Source organism: Gracilinanus agilis, chromosome 4 (genome assembly GCF_016433145.1).
Source record: "Gracilinanus agilis isolate LMUSP501 chromosome 4, AgileGrace, whole genome shotgun sequence".
NCBI lineage: Eukaryota > Metazoa > Chordata > Mammalia > Didelphimorphia > Didelphidae > Gracilinanus > Gracilinanus agilis.
Window position 1 is genome coordinate 248,331,934 of NC_058133.1, and position 20,734 is coordinate 248,352,667.

At 38.2% G+C, this 20,734-nt stretch overlaps 2 protein-coding genes across 2 annotated transcripts; both read left to right on the plus strand.

Annotated features, from left to right (window-relative positions):
* Positions 1 to 3,041: 3,041 nt before the first annotated feature.
* Positions 3,042 to 10,953, plus strand: LOC123246298 (zinc finger protein OZF-like). The gene is made up of 4 exons (XM_044675216.1): positions 3,042 to 4,002; positions 4,246 to 4,503; positions 10,345 to 10,361; positions 10,603 to 10,953. The coding sequence occupies exons 1-4, from the start codon at positions 3,042 to 3,044 to the stop codon at positions 10,951 to 10,953; spliced, it is 1,587 nt and encodes a 528-aa protein (XP_044531151.1).
* A 406-nt stretch (positions 10,954 to 11,359) lies between these two features.
* On the plus strand, positions 11,360 to 20,393 carry LOC123244054 (zinc finger and SCAN domain-containing protein 12-like). The gene is made up of 3 exons (XM_044672318.1): positions 11,360 to 11,771; positions 17,212 to 17,352; positions 18,887 to 20,393. The coding sequence occupies exons 1-3, from the start codon at positions 11,360 to 11,362 to the stop codon at positions 20,182 to 20,184; spliced, it is 1,851 nt and encodes a 616-aa protein (XP_044528253.1). The 3' UTR covers positions 20,185 to 20,393.
* Positions 20,394 to 20,734: the final 341 nt, after the last annotated feature.

Here is a 20,734-nt window from a genome sequence, read left to right on the forward strand (position 1 = left end):
TCTCATAGCCCCCACGTGTTCATAGGAAGTCTGCAAGACACTTCCAAATAGCATCTCCCTGAATTCAAAACAAACATTACTCACCTTCCTCTTCCCTCTTACCACCTACATTTAAAAATCTACAAATCTGCTTTCAATGTGGTACCAATAATTTTTTAGAAAATCAAATCCTCTCACTTTTGTACCTCTATGTTATTTTAAATTATGGGGGTATAAAAGGCCTGGGTACAGTGCTATTTCTTCTTAGAGAAGTAATTGGAGAAATTTTTGTTATTGGCTTGCCCATTACCAATATTCAGATTTCCATAGTCCTTCCCCATTTTTTGTCTTACTCAAGAAGAGTTAGATGGTGGCAGTTGGAATCATTTCCCCCTAACTGAATACCAGGGGAAGTGTATTAAGATTCCTTGAGGATGTGATAATTAGATTAAGTCTACACTGCCCATCTTTAGATTTAATCATCGAAGGAGAGAGAACCTTCCAATTCTGGGAGGCCCTAACCCACCTGTGCTAGAGTGAGTAATGAATCAGAATCAATGCACCACCCCCTACGCTTTCTATGATAAAGCCTCTATTGTGATTGGACACGAAGGCTAAGGGAAGGCACTGGAAGTGACACATACGTGACCCCTTAAAAAAGAGGGAGTTGAGTGAGTGAAGGGGCTTCTGGTTTGGTGAAGGGGACCTGAGGGAGCTTTGCTGGTTTGTGATGGAGACTGTTCCACGCGGTGAGTTTAAAAACTGAATCTTCCTGAACTTCTATTAAGAAACTTCCTTTTATAGACTCTGTGAATGAAGTTTGCTCCATTCACCTCTGGGCCTCAGGCCCTTTAACCCTAGGCTGAGGGTTAAGATCTACCTGGATTAATTAGTGAGGTAGATTCTTATTTTCTTCCTCTCTCTCTTCTCTCATGTAAATAAACTTCCATAAAAGCCAATTTTGATTTGAGATTATTCTTAATTGAGGATTGATAATAGTTCAGTCCTCTGGCGACCAGCTTTAATATACTGAACCCATAAAACCCCTTTTTCACCCTTACAAGGGTAGGCCTTAATTATACCTTCTGTCTTAGAATCAATACTATGTTATTGGTTCTAAGGCAGAAGAATAGTAAGGGCTGGGCTATGGAGGTTAAATGACTTGCCCAGGGTTATACAGCTAAGAAATATATGAGGGTAGATTTGAATACAGAACTTTGTTTCTAGGCTTGGCTCTCAATCTGCTGAGCCAACTTTTTTTTTTTTTTTTTAAGGAATCAGAGATATCTTTGGGAAAAATATTAGGAAAAGAGCTAAAGGGTCTATGTTAGGATACATTGGATTTGAACATAACTACAAGAGAGCCATATTCCCTCTAGGAACTGACTTCCTTTGAGAACCATCAGGAATTGCTTCTTAGGCCTCATTTATTCTAGGTTGCTGATATACCTTTTAAATATATTTAAGGTATCACAGATGCCAAATACCCAAAGAGCCTCAGTCTCAGCCTTAACTAAAGAGTAATTGTCTTTCCTTGAATTCCTTGGCTTTGAGTAAAAGTCTTTGCTACAGAGCTGCAACCACAAATTCCTTCCTACTACCCCTAGTATTCCTCTTTATTCTGAATAAAGCCATTTCTAGTAATTATTCTTAACCAGAGGTGTTAAAAATGCAGCCCAAGGTTACATACAGCCCAATACTTCCAACTGTAGCCTGACCAAGGTTAAAATGTAATGAGAAATATTTAACAAAATAAATAAAAATATAGTAAAATACAGATAACATTACATTTTTAAAATTAAGTCAACATGCAGCCCATAGGGGCCCACTAGATTCTATTTGAATTTGACACTACCATTCTTAACTACTCTCTCATTCACATTTTACTCTGTTGCCTCTTCTAACATCTTCCAAACATTCTTCGTTATACTTCCAGTGCCTCCTTTCTCTGATTTTCCCATTTCTTCTTAGCCTTATTTCGCTACTGACAAGTCTTATGTATTAAATAATCTCCCAAAATCTCACAGTTGGAAAGGAGCTCAGAGGTTGTTTAGTCCAATGTGTACCTGAACAAAAATCTTCTCTAGAGTATATTTTATAGATGTTCATTCTCTTTGAAGCTCTTCAATAAGATAGTTGCTACATTTGGCCACCTGTTTTGGATATCTCTGTTGATTGACTTTCCTTACCTTATGCCTCAATATGTTTCCTTGCAATTTAGGTCTGTTGCTCCTTATTACACTCTTGGGGGCCAAGGAGAACAAGTTTAATCCTTTTTCCATGTGACAGCCCTTTGAATTCTTGAACCCACTGATTCTCTTGTCTGATTATCCCACATCTGTTCTTCACCATCTTGCTGCCTTTTTCCTGATTCTTTCTGGTTTATCATTGTCCTTCCTAAAATGTGATGCCCAAGACTAAACCCAGTATTCCATAAATATTCTAACCAGAATACCGCTGGACTCCACTTGCCTAGTTTCAAGATTTTTTGTTTCTCTTACTATTCCCCTTATGATTGAATTAATTGCTTGACTTCCATTCCATACCATATTCCTAATGATCTTATAGTCCATTAGAATTAGACAAATTAAAACAATTCTAGCCATGCCTCCCCCATGTTGTACTTTCAAAGTTGAATTTTTGAATCCAAGTGTAAGACTTTACATTTATCTCTTTTAAATTTAATCTTATTTGCTCTCTCATAATCTAGTATACATATATCAAATTATATGACAAGTGATAAATTTCTATTTCTAGACATTTTCCCTTCCATTATCAATTTATATATGTATATTTACTATGTAACCTTTTTTGCAAGATGAATTACAGTTTCTCCCTGTAACCCTTTCCTAAAAGTGCTTTCCCTCTTCTGTCTTGTGACCTACTCCCCTTTTTGGCCTTGATTAAGCCACATCACTAACACACAGAAACCATGGCTCAAAAAGTTGATTCCATATTCTTTTCATCTTCTTTCTCATTCACATAGTCTATTTATAATTTGAGATGTTAAGACCAGAACCAATTCCACAAAGTTGTCTCCAAAGAAAGAACTTGCAAAAGAAATGGAACTACATACTCACAAATTTAATGGAGAAATTCCTCAGGCTCCTAAAGATAATTCTTCTACATGTGAACATGATGCTAGGTTTAGAAATCAATGGGAAAATCCTACAGGCAAGGAACAATATAAGCCTGTTGAATTAGAAATAAACTTCATCCAGAACTCAGTCCTTATTCAAAGTCAAAGGCATCAAATAGGGGAGAAATCCTATGAACATGTTGAGCATGGGAGAATCTTTAATCACAGTACAACTCAAGTAGAACATCAGAAAAAACACATAAGAGAGCAACCCTCAAAATGTGAAGAATGTGGGAAAACTTTCAGTTCAAATAATGGCCTAATTCGACACATGAGAATCCATACTGGCATGAGGCCTTATAAATGTAATGAGTGTGGAAAAGCCTTCTGCCAGAGATCGGTCCTTAATCAGCATCAGAGACTTCACACTGGAGAGAAGCACTATCATTGTAATGAGTGTGGCAAGGCCTTTAGTCAGAATGCAGGGCTTTTTAATCATCTCAAAAAACACACTGGAGAAAAACATTTTCCCTGTAATCAGTGCAGTAAAAGCTTTACTCGACAGTCAATCCTTTTTCAGCATCAGGGAGTTCACACTGGAGAGAAACCTTATGAGTGTAATGAGTGTGGGAAAGCCTTTGTTTATAACTCATCCCTTTTTTCACATCAGGAAATTCACCACAAAGAAAAACGTTTTAAATGTAACAAATGTGGGAAAGCTTTCAGCTGGAGAGCAGGCCTTACTGAACATCAGAAAATCCATTATGTGGAGAAATCCTATGAAAATGATAAATGTGGGAAATCCTGCAATCAGGATGGGAGCGTCATTGAACACCAGAATAACCACACAGGAGAGAAACATTATAAACATGAGGAAAATGAGAATTCCTTTAATCAGAAGACACTACTTTCTGAACATAAAAACCATTCAGCAGAGAAACATTATAACCATGAGATAAATGAGAAAGGTCCAAGTACAGAATTTGCTCAACCTCAAAGACATATAATGGAGAAAAAATTTGAACAGACTGATGATAAAAGAACTTTTACACAGAGAATAACCCCTATAGTACAGCAGACTATCCAAACTGGTAAGGAACAGTTTGAAAAGAGTAAGTTTATGAGAAGCTTTGATCATAGTATAAACACTGTTTAGCATCAGAGATTCTGCACCCTAGACCAACTACACAAATGTGAAGAATGTGGAAAAACGTTTACTGCAAAAACTGGCCTTATTCAACATAAGAAAATTCATACTGGGGAAAGACCATATAAATGTGAGGAATGTGGGAAAGCTTTTTGCCAATTGTCAGCCCTCAATCAGCATCAGTCTGTCCATACTGGAGAGAAACGGTATAGATGTAAGGAGTGTGGCAAAGCCTTCAGTCAAAATACAGGTCTTTTTTATCATCTCAGAGTACATACCGGGGAAAAACCCTTTCAGTGTAACTTGTGTAGTAAAAAGTTTAGCCGGCGCTCAATACTCATTAAACATCAGAAAATTCACTGGAGAAAGGATTTATGATAGTATGGGAAATAGAAAATGTGCCACCCTGCCTTTGCCTTATTAACAAAGTTTTCAGCACTAGGAAATTAGTGTGATGACCCAGAAGACGAGGCTGCATTTCTAATGGAGTAAATCGAATCCTTTCACACATAAACATGCTTTGAAACAAGGTACTTAATATTCACTTTGATTTATCTAATAATTTTTCTTGGATTTAGTGAGTGGGAGATTTATTCATCACATGTGCTCACATAGTTTTGTAGTTGCAACAGAACTGTATCTGATATGTTTTGTCAAACTACTTTGTTTTCTTATGCATTAAGAATAATTACATTGTGTCTTAAAGCCAAACTTTTTCTGGAGAAATGCTAAATTTTATAATGAAATTAATCAGAAAATAGAGTCCAGCATACTAATATGTAACTTAGCAACTTTCTAGTGTAGTCAGGTTCTTAATAACAGTGTTTACATTTTGAATGATACAGGTACCTTTGTGCTTCATTCCCTAGTCTTAAATCTGGTAGGTCCTACCTTGGTTTTATCATTATTACAGGGCTGATCAGTTTGGGTGGGACCTAATGACAATAATAGTTCACAAAAATCTGATGTTAATTAATTTACAATGGGAGACATTGGTTCCAAGGATTGGAACCAGTCATTTCCGGAAGGCATTTTCCTACTTTCCTAAATTTAGACAGGAAACCAATTTACTAGAAGTTTGCTTGGTCAATACAGAATTCAGAGCTGGGGAAATTGGATATCCTCATATTATGTTTTTATTAAGCTAGATGTGAAGGTTTAACAGATATTGTTTCCCTCTAAAAGTGAGGAGACAAATAATGCTTTCCTAATTTTTTTAATTTTCCATTCCTTCATTTCTCTATGTATATTTATTTAATATTGATCATATGTTCAACCTATGTTATATGTAAGACATTATTGTGATCTGTTATAAATTACTTTTAAACTTAAAATGTTTAAAAAAATGGCCCATATTTCCATTTCCCCCCAAAAGACAGTTTGTGTACCTCATCCCATCCCCAGATACTTTATATTTTACATTTCTTTCCAAAGAAGTGGGTCTGAAATCAGGGTACTTTCTCCATTTTGTCTAGTGCTGGAGAAATTGGCAGATTCTTATTTTGCTTTTTCTAGATCCAGAGACCTACACTTTTTGATTTCCACATTACTACCTCCTTTCAAGACCTAGCAATTTCACAATGGTGTTATATGTATTCAGTGAACTGTTTCCTGATTGCCCCCAGAAGGGCTTCCTATAGCTGCTAATTCTTATTTATGTCATGGATTCCTTTTAATCTCACCAAGGTTCTCCCTTTTCTAAACTTACCTATTTTACCTTCACTTAAATCAATGGTAGGCAACCTTTTTGGCTGTGAGAGCCATAAACGCCTGCGGAAGGAGGAGGATGGAGGTGGAAGGCGCTGGAATATGGGGCAGGGGCTGAAGGGCATCCTGGGGCTCTGCCGGGACTGGCTGGTCGGGAGGTGGAGCTAGATATGGCATACGTTGCTGACCCCTGCCTTAAATCCTAATGCCCTTCTTAAGAGCCATCTTAATTTAACTGTGAACACTTGTTATTCATCTGTTTCTTTTCTTGAATTTTGTGATAATGAAAACACCAATAAATTTCTCATGACAATCATAATCTCTTTCTTTTCATATCTGAATAAAGATACTTGGCCAAACTTGGCTATGATGTATTAATAACAAGTGAAAATTCTTTAGAGGTAAGCTTGCCAGTTTTTTAATGTCTGCAGCCTGAATGTTCTCTCATGTTGACAGAGGACCATTGCTTACTTAGCATTTAGAATTCTTTCTATGTTTGGATTCCGTTCATGTTTTGAAGACTTTTTTCTTACCTGTATTGATTCTGTGAGAACATTGTTGTTTTTGCACTTCAACTGTGTCTAAGGCTAGTAGAGTCATTCTCAAGTAAATGGGTGTTCTACTACATAAGCTATGCATCCTTATATCCCAATTGAAAGAAGTGTTTGATAGCATGCCAGTAGGTAATTTATTTTGAGTGAACCTGTGATTTTATTGGCATAGAGATTTCTTAGTGAAGGAATTTCCTCTAACATTGCAGACTGACACCTGTGCAAATTATAATCACAGAGAATTCCTCAAGGCACTTAACTTGTCCTGGGTCACATAGTTTTGTTCAGAGGTAGATGGGTGGTATATTTTTATGGGATGATGAGAGTTAGAAATGTTCACTCGATGTTCACTTGTGTATTTTCCTACATTTAGCTACAAAAATTAAGCTCTTATTATGGGTTAGATGTTATTCTAAGCCCTGCACTTGTGAGAAATAACATAGTTCTTTCCCTCTAGGGAACAATGACTGGAATATTGGACTTGAGTCAGAAAGAGCAGAAATTGATTTCTGATTTGAACATTTTAGTATCCTCTCAGCCTTGGTTTCCTTATCTGTAAAACAGGGCTAATAATTGAATCTACTTTCTAGGATTGTTGTAATGATCAAATAGGATAAAGCACTTTGTAAACCTTAAAATAGCATGTAATTCTAGTTATTGTGAGAGATAAGGCATATATACAAGTTGCCATAATAAAGTTGGAGCATGCATAGGAGAAGTCAGACAGGCATTTGAGGAGATTAGGATCATTTCTAGCTGACAGTATAAATGGTAGGTTTTATGGAAGAAGTGAAACCTGGGTTGGGGAGGGGGTGTGGTTGTGTTAATAAATGGTATTCTTCTTTGTTCCTAGCATTTTTAATTTAACATGTGTCAACTGGGTTTTCTACAAGTTTTTATTTATTTTTTTATTTTTCTACAAGTTTTAAGTTTGCCCCTCCCCCTTGAGAACTCAAGTACCAGACACATCTGTTTTGGATTGAACTATAGACCTTGAAGTGTTTGGTGATCCCAGTTTGGGTGGGACAGGTAGGCAATCGTAGGTTGAGTACCCTTATTTGTCTTAGTAGCTTCTCGCATTGCATTAAAGTCCTCTCTCAGGAAGTCTAGTTTTTGGTTTGACCTTTTCCTTTTATATACATAGTAGTTGACTGCTGGCTCCCTGATAACCCAGCTGCTGGCTATACCCTCTTTGCAACTTGCTTGCAGCTTTTCTATGCATACTTGCTATACCAACTTTTCCAGAGGGTATAAAAGATCTCTAGGTACTGTCATTTTTTGGAGAATAATCTTGTGTGGTGCATTCTCCCAGAGATACTGTCCCTAGAGCCCCAGGGTTCCAACTCTGTGTAGTATCTTGGTGCCTGGCTCTGTGTAGTGGTCGATTATTGGACCTATCTCTTTCCTGATTAAAGACAAGGTTTTTCTGACTATTTTAGTAGTTCTGTGTTATTTCCAAGTTAACACATGTTAATGCAGTGGGAAATTTATGGGATCTAGTGCCAGAGGACCTGAGTTCAAATCTTGATTCTACCACATATACCTTGGGTCACAGGCCCTCTATACTCTGTTTTCCTTTTCTGTTAAATGAGGTCAGTCAGTGTTAACAATAATTAAGCACTTCTACATGCCAGGTTATTGTGGTAAGCACTGAGGACATAAAGTGGCAAAAGACAAGACTCTGCCTTTAAGAAGCTCACAGTCTCTAGTGGGAGAGAATAAGAAAATAAATATGTACAAACAAGTTATGTATAGCAAAACAGAAAATAGTTAAGAGAAGGCCAGGTACAACAATTAAGAGGGGTTGAGAAGGGCATCCTGTGGAAAATGGGATTTTAATTGGGACTTGAAATCAAAGAAGTCAGTAGATGGAGATGAGAGCATTCTAGGCATAAGGGTATAAGTAGAGAAAATGCCTGGAGCTGAGAGATGGAATGCCTTGGAACAACTAGGAGACCAGTGTCACTAGACTAGTGTGGAGGGGTGAATGGGGTATTAGAGAGAAGTAGTACCTCTGGTATAAGGATTTGCTGAGCCTTTTTTCAGGGCTATTTATCTACTTTTGGTGTCTCTCTACCAACTCACCTGTGGCTCTAGGAAGCTATAGCATGTCCAGTGGTTACAGCTGATGGTAATAAAAACATCAATAATATGGCTACTTGCTGTAAACACCCTCTTTTCTCCTCTTCCTTATCTTCTATCAACTTAGATACCTTCTGTTATTTTTTCTCCTTCACTCTTATCTCACATCTATGAAATGGCCTAACTCTTTACCAAGGCTAATATTTCTACTTGTTGGCAATTCCATTTCATACCATTTCTTCTGACAGATTTCCCCCTCTGTCATCCCCATTTTCACTTATTTTCAATCTCCCTGTCTACTGGCTCATTTCCTACTGCCTAAAACCATGCCTGTATCTCCCCTATCCTGAAAAAAATTTTACTTGACCATCCTAAATCACTTCTGCCCTTTGTACTTATACTCCTAGGAAAGGTCTAACTACTGACCTCTCTGGTTTACCTAAATCTTATCTTCTGCAGGGAGTCTTCCTTAATCCTTCTTCATTCTAGTTCCAGTTAAGGGTCTCATCCTAAATCTTAGTACTATCTATGAGGTCAAATTTGACTATTTTCATTAGGATTTTGCTTATTATTTATGCTGTATAGATTTTTAAACACTTATTTTTATTAAATTACAAACTTTCTAAAAGAAAAGATGAGACAAAGAAAAATATTAAACTTTAATTTACATTTTCATTTTAAGAACGTTATGATAAAATGGTTGCTGTTTGCCTAATTAAAACATTTTGTAAGTCTAACCTCTTTACACCCTTTGAGCATGGAAAAACATTCCACTCTGCTGAAGTAATCCTCATGTGGAATTGATTCCTGTTCTGAGGTGAAGAGGAGCTTTTTTCATCACCTGGATTGCCAAAAATGAGGTATGTTCAACAGGCACCAGTTGACCTGAAACTGTTTCTCTTTGATTTGTCCATCTACCTAGTCATCTTCTAGAGGAATAAGAGGTATAATCTAAGAGGAGAGGCCTTGGGTCCTCCCCAACTGAGGCTGACATATGTGGCCCAGGAATATAGATTAGAGATTATCTCCTTAGGAGTTTTGAAACTTCTGGAAAACAAGTTTCCAGGAAGATCCAAGACAGGAGTCCATGTTGCAGTTTGTTTGGCTTTGAGATTTGAAGAGCAAAGAATTGGTGTTCAGACTTGGCCAAATGATGATTGAGACAAAGTTATCTAGCTGTGATGCAGCATTTGGATGTAAACTTGATGGGAATAATGTTATGTAGAAAATGCTTTAAGTTTGAGCTCACTCTCTCCTAGGACTAAGGAAGTATAGAGGAGAGTTTGCCCCTAAAATGTGCTCCCATAGAGCAAAATGTTTGTATTTCTATTCTTGCTATATCTTTTAAACAAATATCTATTTGAAAAAAGTGATTAAGGTCAGTACTAGAGAAAGATACTTCTCAGCCCCTCAGGGGAATCATGAGAGAGAGGTTGTATCTAGACCAGAGTAATAGCTCCCATATGTTCACATTAATTATCCTACTCATATTTAATGTTCTTTCCATATTTTGACTCATTCAAAACAATGAGACCCAATTTAAAATCGGATAATGAGGACAGTGGACAGAGAATACACATTGATCAAAAAGATTTAAGGAATTTTTAAAAATAGTTATCAACTTCATCCCCTTCCTCTTAAAAAAATTGGCCATTGACTTTATTACCCAGCTCTTATCTTGGATTTTTGTCTCTTATGAACTCCTGGGTACTTCTACTGTTATTCTTCTCCCCAGATTGTATCTTTCTAAGTTGAATGACACCGATTGTTTTTTTCTTTTCTCACTCCTTTTCTCAAAGGTGGTGGTGATGGTGAGGTAAGTTTACTATTACTTTTTAAAATTACTTAGTTATTTGGGATTAATTAAATGGTAGGCGTTTACAATTTTATTGCATTTTTTGCATGTGTTCGAGTATTGCGTTTGTTGTCATAAATTTACCATAATTTCATTTGTTTATTTTAAAGAATCATAGGATCACCTCCAATTCCTAGAGAGAACCCGGAAGTGCAGTGGGGGAGAGTGGGTGGTTAGAATTCCGTTTTCCCCAAACCCGCAGAGACTCACTGACACACTTCCGGCCTTTGTGGTTAACCTGAAGAGCGTGCGGGGGCGTCTTACTGGTCTAATAGCCTCTCCGCATCACTCCTTTGAGAGTGATTCGGGTTGGACGTCTGTCCAAACAGCTCAGCAGTGCGGCTGCACCAGCCCCTTCCCTCTCAGACTGGCGTGTGGCAGAGCTTCGGCCGTGCTCGCCTGCCTGTCTCCCTCTGTGGGAGCCAAGCCTAGCTCTGCACCCGGGGACTTGGGGGTCCCTTTGAACACTGCGGAGCCCAGAAGAAATCTTAGTCACCGAAGGCGCCAAAGCCAAAGTGACCTTCGTCTTCCAGGGGGCAGCCTCCTAAAATAGATTGGGATTTTCCTGGTCAGATCCCAAAATTTGAAATTTCTCTAGATTAAAGGGATTCTGGAGGGATAACCCAGTTCAAATACCGTCATTTTACAGTTGAGGCCTGGAAAAGTTAAATCTCCAATTTGAGGAAATTTTCCCGTTATGTAATTTCACTCTATCCTTCCTTTTTGTTTCTCCTTAAATCATTTTTCCTCTTTAATTTCTTTAAAAAGGACTATTTCCCCCTTAAGATCTTTTATTCATGATTATTTCATATTTTTAGCTTATTCTTGTCTATTGATGTTAGTTAATGTTTACATTTCTTAAGAGTATTTGTATCATAACTCATAAAACATTATAGTGGAATGAACCAGCAGAAACATTCTAAGTGAGTAGATTAGAATTTCAGTCTTTTGGGTCTAGAATGGCAACTTCCTGGGCCACTGAGACTCCACAGGACCAGAAGAGAATTTTGGAAGTGAAGATTGAGGAGGATGAGGATTACAGTTTCAGGCAAGAGTCCACCCTGCCAAAGAAGCATCTCAATGCCAGGGAGTGTTTCCGTCAGTGCTTCCGGCAGTTTGGTTATCAAGAGACCTCCGGGCCTCGAGAGGCTCTGAGCAGACTCCGGGAGCTTTGCCACCAGTGGCTAAGACCAGAGATACACACAAAAGAACAGATCTTGGAGCTTCTGGTGCTGGAGCAATTTCTGACCATCCTGCCTGAGGAGCTTCAGACCTGGGTGCGAGAACACCATCCACGGAGTGGAGAGGAGGCAGTGACTGTGCTGGAGGATTTGGAGAGAGAACTTGATGAGCCAGAACAGCAGGTGGGAAGCAGGAGATGTGTGTTGGGGTTTTTTTTTGCTTTTGGTGGGTCAGCTGGATTACGGATCCCCAGGCAATTAAGCATTGCCTACTAAAGGGTATTCATACTTTTTGGTGTATCCAAAATATAGATAACCTTCTCCCCATATCTCTGGGGCTAGGGGCACAGCTCACCCAATCTAGAAAATTAGTGTAAAATTTTTTGGCCCTCACTTCATGCCAGAGAATAAGTCTGAATTTTTCCTTTTTCTTTTGTGGACATTTACAGTAGCTTATTGTAAATTTGGTCCTAGGCTGTAATGCGTTTTCTGAACATTTGTTTATTTTGTACTGGCTTTCATCTGTTGTCTGTGGCTTCCTCAAAACTCCCCCCAAATTCCCATTTAATTTCTTATATGACCCCATAGTATATCAATAACTCAATGGGGAAAGTCCTGATGTGGAGGGGATATCTGTAGTAGAAGTATTGTGGCAAATTATTGACCTAAACTGATCCTTCTCTGTCCATAGTTTTCCTTCTAAACCAAGTAGCACTATTTGCTGCCTTTGCTTTTCAAAATCAGAAGTAAATATAGTATTGAGTTTGTTACTTCATTATAGGAGTCCAACAACCTTCTGGAGGATGCTTGTGCCTTTCCTAGCCAAGGCCATGAGAGGATAGGGTCCTGTTTTTGTACTGCCTCTGCAACTCTTGACTGATGGTATTCAGAACAGGAAAACCAGCACCATTGGGAAACTGAGGCAGGGAAGTGGAAAGGAGTAGGTTGGGAGGAGTTTCTTGCTTAGCAACAATTCTCCTAGGACCATTTCAAACCATTCCCTTACTCTGCCCCTGCCTTAGTGGCAATGATCCAGAATTATTACATCTAACAATACCAGGAAAATAGCCCATAAGTCCTAGAACTGGAAGGCAACCCCCATCCCTTTTATAAGGAATAGCTTTTGAGTTGCTGAAGTGGGTGTAGACGTCTTCTGGCTTTTCGTGACTGTCTCACTATAGCTTCTTTCTTGTTCTAGTGCTACTCCCAAGGCAATGAAGGATGATGGCTCATCCTTTTCATTTTCATCTCCTCTCTTTCACTTTATTCAATCAACAAATATTTTGTTGAATACTTGCTCTTTGCTTAGCACTGAGCTGTGACTGTAAGTTTCCAGAGGCCAGGACTTTTATCTTTTTTCCTTTGTATCTTCAGTGCTCAGCACAATGACTTTATAATATTTATGAAAATGATATTGGGGAATTTACAATTTAATTTGAAAGATGAAACATAATATTTGAAAATGAACAGTACAAGGCTACATATGATTAATGCCAATTAGCAAAGACAGTTTGTGCTGAAAAAAATCAGAAGAACAAATGTTCAGTGTGGCTGGAGTATTGGGGCTAATCTAGATGAGGAAGCAACTTTCTTAAAGCCTTGAAATTAGATTTAGTTAGAGAGTCATTCCATTTGAGGAAATGAATAGAATGATTTGTTTGGACTATAAGGGTAGTGGTAGGACATATACATATATAGATGACCTCAAGACAGATTGTGGAGGGTCTTGAATTTGAACTTTATCTAACAGGTCAATGTCTCCCAACAGCTGGCTTTAAATTCAGCTTTTTATCCATTATGACACATGTCTAAAAAAGAACAATTTTATTAATTTTTAAAATACAGTACTCAGGAGGTAGGTGATTAATTTGAGGCAAGAAAGGCCTACCACTGCCTCTCAAATAATTACAATATAGGCCAGGGGAACCTTGAGGCAGACTTTGGCTACATTCATGCTTGATCTAGGAAAAATATTAATCAGTGTTGGAGGGGGATGTCACCCAGAACCCAACCAATTTTATCCATCATTGGCAAGGAATGGTTAAGAAATTAAGGGAAGGGTGGGTAGCTCGGTAGCTCAGTGGATTGAGAGCCAGGTCCTAGGTTCAAATCTGGCCTCAGACACTTTCCAGCTGTGTGACCCAGGGCAAGTCACTTAACCCTCATTGCCCAGCTCTTACCACTCTTCTGCCTTGGAACCAATACACAGTTTAAAAAAAAAAAAAGAAGTTCCATCATTTCTGGCCCCAAATTTTCTCCCACCAACTTCTCTAGTTTGGGTCTGGTCAAAGGGAAAGCATGACTTTCTTTGACCTTTTTTTCCCTACCTGTGAGCACTCAGGGTATTTGACAGCATTTTGATTACTTGAAACAAACATGGTCTACCATGAGAACCTTTAAGGGTCTTTAGGCTTCTCATTCATTTTACTTCAACAAACATTTAGTATTGTGTGAGGAATTGGGAGAAATACAAAGATGAATAAGATATTACCCCTGTCTTATAGCAACTTTAATCTAATTGCCTACTCAGGGTAGAGGATCAGCATCTAGATCTTAGTCTCTAATAAGGGGAGTAAAAAGGGGTAGACAGAGTGTCAATTGGTCCTCAAAGTTCCATTCCAATTTGTATAAGGCCCAGAAAAGGCTCTGGACACAGTACTAGCTCTTTCCTGAACTTGTTAAAAGGATGCTTCAATCCTTCATGACCCTTTTATACATCTTTAGTAGCTGTAATTTGGGTTGTAACTTGAGCTTGGGAACCAAGGCTATAAGCAGTGGAGAGCCATTATTATTGCTATTTTTTTTAGTAATAGAATGACATAGAGAAAAAAATTTCAGGAAATTTAGGAAAATTAAATTAGGTGGTATGAGTAGAGACTGTTGATAGGAACATCAAGTATAAGGCTATTGAAGAAATCCAAGTATTGATGGATGTGCAGGGGCAGTTAGGTGATTCAATGAATCACCAGACCTGGAGATTGAAGGTCCTAGTCAAATCTGGCATATTGGTAATTTCAACAAAATAGCCAATTTTCATGCAACTAATTAGTATACCTCATCTCTTTAACAATTAGAAATAAGCTAGGTGGTACATTAGATGGAGTGCTGAACTTAGAGTGAAGAAAACCTGAGACAAAATCCTGCCATAGACACAATACCTGTAGCCTTATTACCTTATCTCTGCCTGTCTTCGTCTGTAAAATGGAGGTAATAATAGCACATATTGTTGTGAGGATTGAGATCATATTTGTAAAATGCCTTGCAAACCTTAAAACTTTTATAAGAGGTAGCTGATGCTGATGATGATTATACATATCTGAAATGAAATTCTGCTCAAGAAATGAATAGATAAGGGATCAGTCAGCAAGGTTAGAATGTTTATTCCAGAAGTTGAGTAGTAAAAGGAAGAGAGTATATGAGGGAGTAACAGGGTCAAATCTTATTTTTTCCCCCTAAAATAAGATACATTTTAAAGTCGAGAGAGACAGAGGGAGCCAGAGCCAGAGATAGTCAGAGAGACACACAGAGAGAAAGACAGACAGAGAGAATGTGAATCTAATTAAGGGGTCAAGTTCCCAGAAGAGGCAAGAGAGAATGAAATTGAGAGCACTAAAAAAAGAAAGTTATGTCTTCTTCAGAGCTGAGAGGGAATGAAGTTGGTTATAGAGAGAAAAATACTTCTGAAATTGAGAGAAGGGAAGATGTGAGATATTGTGGTTCATTCCTTTAATCTCAGTTAGAGTTTAAATAAGATCATAGACCTAGAGCTGGAAGGGAATTTCAGGGATAATTTAATCCCACTCCCCTCATTTTATATTTGTGGAAACTAAGACCTCAGATTAAATGACTTGACCAAGGTTATATAGTAGTAAATTTGCAGAGGTGGAATTTGACCCGAGGTCTTCTGACTCCAGAATTAGTGGTATCTTTAGGATAGAGGCACAACTATCTACTGGGAATGAGGAGTGGATGTGGATTTGGGAATTTAAGTGGAGAAAGTTTGGAGCAAATGTTATGTGGAGTGTGTAGAAAAATTCTCTTCTTTTACTCATATTTTTTCCTCATTTCTCAGTTATCTCCCCTTCTTTTTTCTCTTCCCTTTTTCACTGTCTTCTTATTCTTTCATTCTTCTCTCCCCCTTTCACATTTCTATTACATTTGGCCCTCTTATTTTCTCATTTTCTTTACCTATTTTCTCCTCTTTCTCTTCTCATTTTCTCTATTCTTCTTTGCCTATTTTCTCTTCTTCATTAAACATATTTAAACATTTTCCAAAGGATTGCTATTCTCCCTTCTCCATTCTCAACAGGTCCCTACTAAATTTTGTGAAGAAGAAATAGAATTTCACTGAGCTACAATAAAATGAAACATTTTGAAAAGTACTAAGATCAGTATGACAGAAGGCGAATTCAGTTTCAGGTTGCATTTGACTTGGATGATTTTTGTATTAGTTTGGGGTTTTTTGGATTGAAGGAGACATTTAAGAGTCTGCATTATAGGTTCTTGGAATCAAAAAGATAAGCTAGTTCAACTTGTTCCTAAACAAAACTCCCTGATTCAACATAATGAAAAGATGATCATCCAACTTTTGCTTGAAGACCTTAAATGACGAGAAACTCACTGCTTCTTAAGGTCACCCATTCTACTCTTTTGTTGTTGTAGGGCAGCTAGGTGGCTCAGTAGATAGAATACTGGGCCTAGAGTCAGAAAAACTCATCTTCCTGAGTTTAAATCTGGCCTTAGATACTTATTAGCTATGTGACTGGGAGCAAGTCACTCAATCCTGTTCACCTCTGTTTCCTCATTTATAAAATGAGTTAGAAAAGGAAATGGCAAAACATTCCATATCTTTGCTAAGAAAACCCCAAATGAAATCATGAAAAGTTAGACAGGACTGAACAACAAGAAATCTGCCTGTTTACAACTTTGTCTCATGACTCTTAATTTTGCTTCTGGAGTCAAGTAGAACAAATCCCTTCCCCATTTGCCAATCTTTCAGTTACTTGAAATCAGTCTTCTAAGTCTTCAAATGGGCTGAATAATCCCCAGTTCCTTCAATTAACCCCTATATGTTATGGACTCGAGACCCTTGATCATCTTTGTTTTCCTTCTCTGGATGTTCTTTAACCGGTATTTAACCAGTGCAAGTGTCTGTAGGGAGTATAAAGATGATTATTAAGGCATTATCCCTGATGTCTCAGAACTGATAATCTAGTAGGGGAAGTAAGATATTTATGTGAGTTGTAATACAATTCATATCATAACTCAGAATGTGTCAAGTGTTGTGTTACAAATAAAGTGCTGAAGAGAGGGGAAATGCCATTGTTGGAGAAAACTTTGTGGAAGAGGTGACATTTGAACTTGGCCTTAAAAATGGGTAGGATTTTAAAAAATTCTTTCTTAAATTCTTTTTTTATTTTAATAACAGATTTCTACATAAGTTTCCCCAAGTTATATGATTAATATTGTCTCCTTCCCTTCTTCCCTCCCCACTCCTAGAGCTGGCAAACAATTCAATCCAAAGCATTGTTTCCCCTTTCTCTGTTTTGGATAATGTGAAGTTGTTACTTCCTGTTCCCAGAATGATTGTCTCACAAACCCAACTAAATGTAATTGTCCATAGGACCCAGGATGTACACAAGAACAGGAAATGTCTTTGAGGGAGGTGACATCTCTAGGAAAAACACAGCAACCTTTGAGTGTCTCCCTTTGGCCTCTGACAGTCCAGTACAAGTGTGAATCACCAGAGCCCCAATCCCTACAAGAGAAAGGTGAGGAGATTTGTATTTACTTTGTATTTATTTGCCTGTATATCCATTTTTCTCTCCCTGCCTCTCCCCGCTTTCTCCAAGTTGGAACAGATGTTCCTAAGGGACAGGGACTATCTTTGAATCCTCAATGCCTATCACAGTATGCATAGCACAAGGCAGGCACTTAAATGCTTGTTGAATGGAGGAATAATTTATCTGTAGAGAACAATGAGAAGAGTTGCCCAGAGTTGTTTTAGTGCTCTAAATAATGTTTCTCTTCTTATTATACTAAAGGAGGTTTCTCCACTTTCCTGTTTCCTGAGGTCTCAGCCTTACTCATTCCCTTCATTGCAACCTATCCTAGTACTTAAAGAGTTAGAGGAGTCCTCAGACACCTTGCTCATTTTTAAGATGAGGAAACAGGCCTAGAGAAATCAAGGGACTTCCTCAAGAACACAAGTATCAGAGCTCTAGTTTGAATCTAAGTTCTCTGACTCCAAATCTAGTGTTCTTTTACACCTCCTCCTTCATATTCAAAATTAACCAAGTTCTACTACAATTTGACACATAAAACCTTTCCAGCCTTCTGCCCACTAAGCTCAGTGTTCCTATGTTCTTTCCAAACAAGTCATCACTACTAGAACATGACATTGTCATCTACCACTTTGACTTTGTCCTTTCAAAGGCTCTTTCCCCATCTTTAACTGCTTTTTAGGTTGATAGATAATAGGTGAAAAGAGCACTGGATTTGGAGTCAAAAGGCTTAGGTTCAAATCTTAGCCCTGGCTCCTTAATAACTTTATAAACTTGAGCAAGTTACTGAGACCTTGGCCTCAGTTTTTCATCTGTAAAAAAGGATGCGCAGACTTGATCCTGAAACCCTTCCAGTGTTAAGTATATGATCCCATTGCTTTAGTCAACATATTTTCTCTATCATTTTGTTCCCTCCCTTATTTCATATATGATTAGAAATTGCTTATCATTACCAGTCACAACATTTTCATTGTTTATAATCTTCAAAGCTTCCGCCTCTGGCGAGCTAATACTAAGGAAAATGGGAAAATATGAAAGTCTGTCTTATTATGTGTGTATTTTATATGCTGAATATGTAAATGGAATGGGTTTGACTGCTTGTATATTTAAGTTATAAGGGTGGGGAAATCATACAGCAAATCGTCTCAGTTGAACCCTGCTCCTCTCCTCCCTTTCACCTCTCACCTTCCTTCATGAACAGTTTCCATGTTATAGTATGGAAAGAACCTCTTACCCATTCCTTGGTTTTAAATCACCTTAGTCCTTATTGAATAAGTGCCCTTTCTGATACCTTCTGATTGACCTTCCTATCTTCATATTTCGAATTAAGTTGAAGACAAGCCATAGATTTTTACTTCATATTTGTTGCATTAAGACCTACATTGGCAGGAGTTCCCTTTTTCAGGAGTTCAATGAAATAATAAATCTAATTTCTCTCCCTATCCTACCCTATTATTCTTCCCTTACAGTTTATTGCTTCCCAGCACAGGGAAAACGTGTCATTCACCTCTTCTCTTTATAGTTTCAGATGATGAGACCAGAAGGGAGCGTGGGAAGTTGACTTCAAAGCTGGAGAACCTTGAAAAAATGGAAATAAACAGGGACATATCTGACAAACTTAATAAAGGAATATCTCCAGGTTCTGAGTGTGAAGAAATCAATGAGCAACAGAAGGACAAAGTAGAAGACCCCTGTGGATATCCCATAGGGGATAAACAGTCTAATTGTGATGAAAATGAAATAAGCTTCACTCAGAGCCCAAGTGTTATTGAAAATAAGAGAATGTATTCTGGGGAAAAACCTTATGAGTGTGATGAGTGTGGGAAAACCTTTAGTCAGAACTCTGGGCTTATTGAACATCAAAGAATCCATACTGGAGCCAGACCCTATAAATGTGAAGAATGTGGAAAAGCTTTCCGTGGAAGAACTGTACTTATTCGACATAAAATAATCCATACTGGGGAGAAACCCTATAAATGTGATGAGTGTGGGAAAGCTTTTGGTCGGTGGTCAGCCCTTAATCAACATCAGAGACTTCATACAGGAGAGAAACATTATCATTGTAATGAATGTGGGAAAGCCTTCAGTCAGAAAGCAGGTCTTTTTCATCACCTTAAAATCCACACTAGAGACAAACCACATCAGTGTAATCAGTGTAATAAAAGTTTTAGTCGCCGCTCAATCCTTGTTCAACATCAGGGAGTTCATACAGGGGAAAAACCCTTTGAGTGCAGTGAATGTGGAAAAGCTTTTGTTTACAATTCATCTCTTGTTTCACATCAAGAAATCCATCACAAAGAAAAATGCCATCAATGTAATGAATGTGGGAAAGCCTTCAGTCAAAGTGGCCTTATTCAGCATCAGAGAACCCACACTGGGGAAAAACCCTATAAATGTGATGTGTGTGGGAAAGCATTCATTCAAAGGACTAGCCTTATAGAACATCAGCGAATTCATACTGGAGAGAGACCCTATAAATGTGATCAGTGTGGGAAAGCTTTCACTCAGAGATCAGTCCTTACTGAACATCAAAGAATTCATACTGGAGAAAGACCGTATAAATGTGATGAGTGTGGGAATGCTTTCCGTGGGATTACTAGTCTTATTCAACACCAGAGAATACATACTGGGGAGAAGCCCTACCAGTGTGATGAGTGTGGGAAAGCCTTCCGACAGAGGTCAGACCTTAGCAAACATCAGAGAATTCACATTAGAGGTGGCTCATATAAATGTGATGAATGTGGAAAGACTTTTAGTCATAACTCAACTTTTATTCAACATCAGTCTGTCCATAATGAAGAAAAATCTGTCTCTTTGTAAAGACTTTAGGAAAATTTCATCAAAATTTAGCATTAGGGAAGCCATTCTGGAGTGGCTCCCAAAACAGATTGGAGGTAAACTTTTGATTACTGTTCTGCAGTGATAAATATAAATGCTATGTGGATCAAGAAGTATGAGACATAGGGCAGCTGGGTAGCTCAGTGGAGTGAGAGTCAGGCCTAGAGACAGGAGGTCCTAGGTTCAAACCCGGCCTCAGCCACTTCCCAGCTGTGTGACCCTGGGCAAGTCACTTGACCCCCATTGCCCACCCTTACCACTCTTCCACCTATGAGACAATACACCGAAGTACAAGGGTAAAAAAAAAAAAGAAGTATGAGACATGGTCCCTTGTGGATCTTACAGTCTCTTTGAAGAGATAAAGGAAACAATAGTGCAAGACAATACAAAAGTTTCATAGTTGTTTTAATTGCATGAGTCGGAGAAATAAGTGCAGTGGGAATTCAGAAGATGGAAAGAATAGTGTGGTTGGAGTCAGGAGTGGCTTCATGGAGAAGATGGGGCTTGAGCTGGATTTTTTTTAAACCCTTAC

Excerpts from the sequence above, each read along its gene's own strand:
- LOC123246298 (XM_044675216.1), top strand. The coding sequence starts at position 3,042 with ATGGAACTACATACTCACAAATTTAATGGAGAAATTCCTCAGGCTCCT. Across the intron at positions 4,003-4,245 it reads CCATTCAGCAGAGAAACATT|ACAAATGTGAAGAATGTGGA; the intron begins ATAACCATGAGA and ends TAGACCAACTAC.
- LOC123244054 (XM_044672318.1), top strand. The coding sequence starts at position 11,360 with ATGGCAACTTCCTGGGCCACTGAGACTCCACAGGACCAGAAGAGAATT. Across the intron at positions 11,772-17,211 it reads GCCAGAACAGCAGGTGGGAA|GATGTACACAAGAACAGGAA; the intron begins GCAGGAGATGTG and ends CATAGGACCCAG. Across the intron at positions 17,353-18,886 it reads CCAATCCCTACAAGAGAAAG|TTTCAGATGATGAGACCAGA; the intron begins GTGAGGAGATTT and ends TTCTCTTTATAG.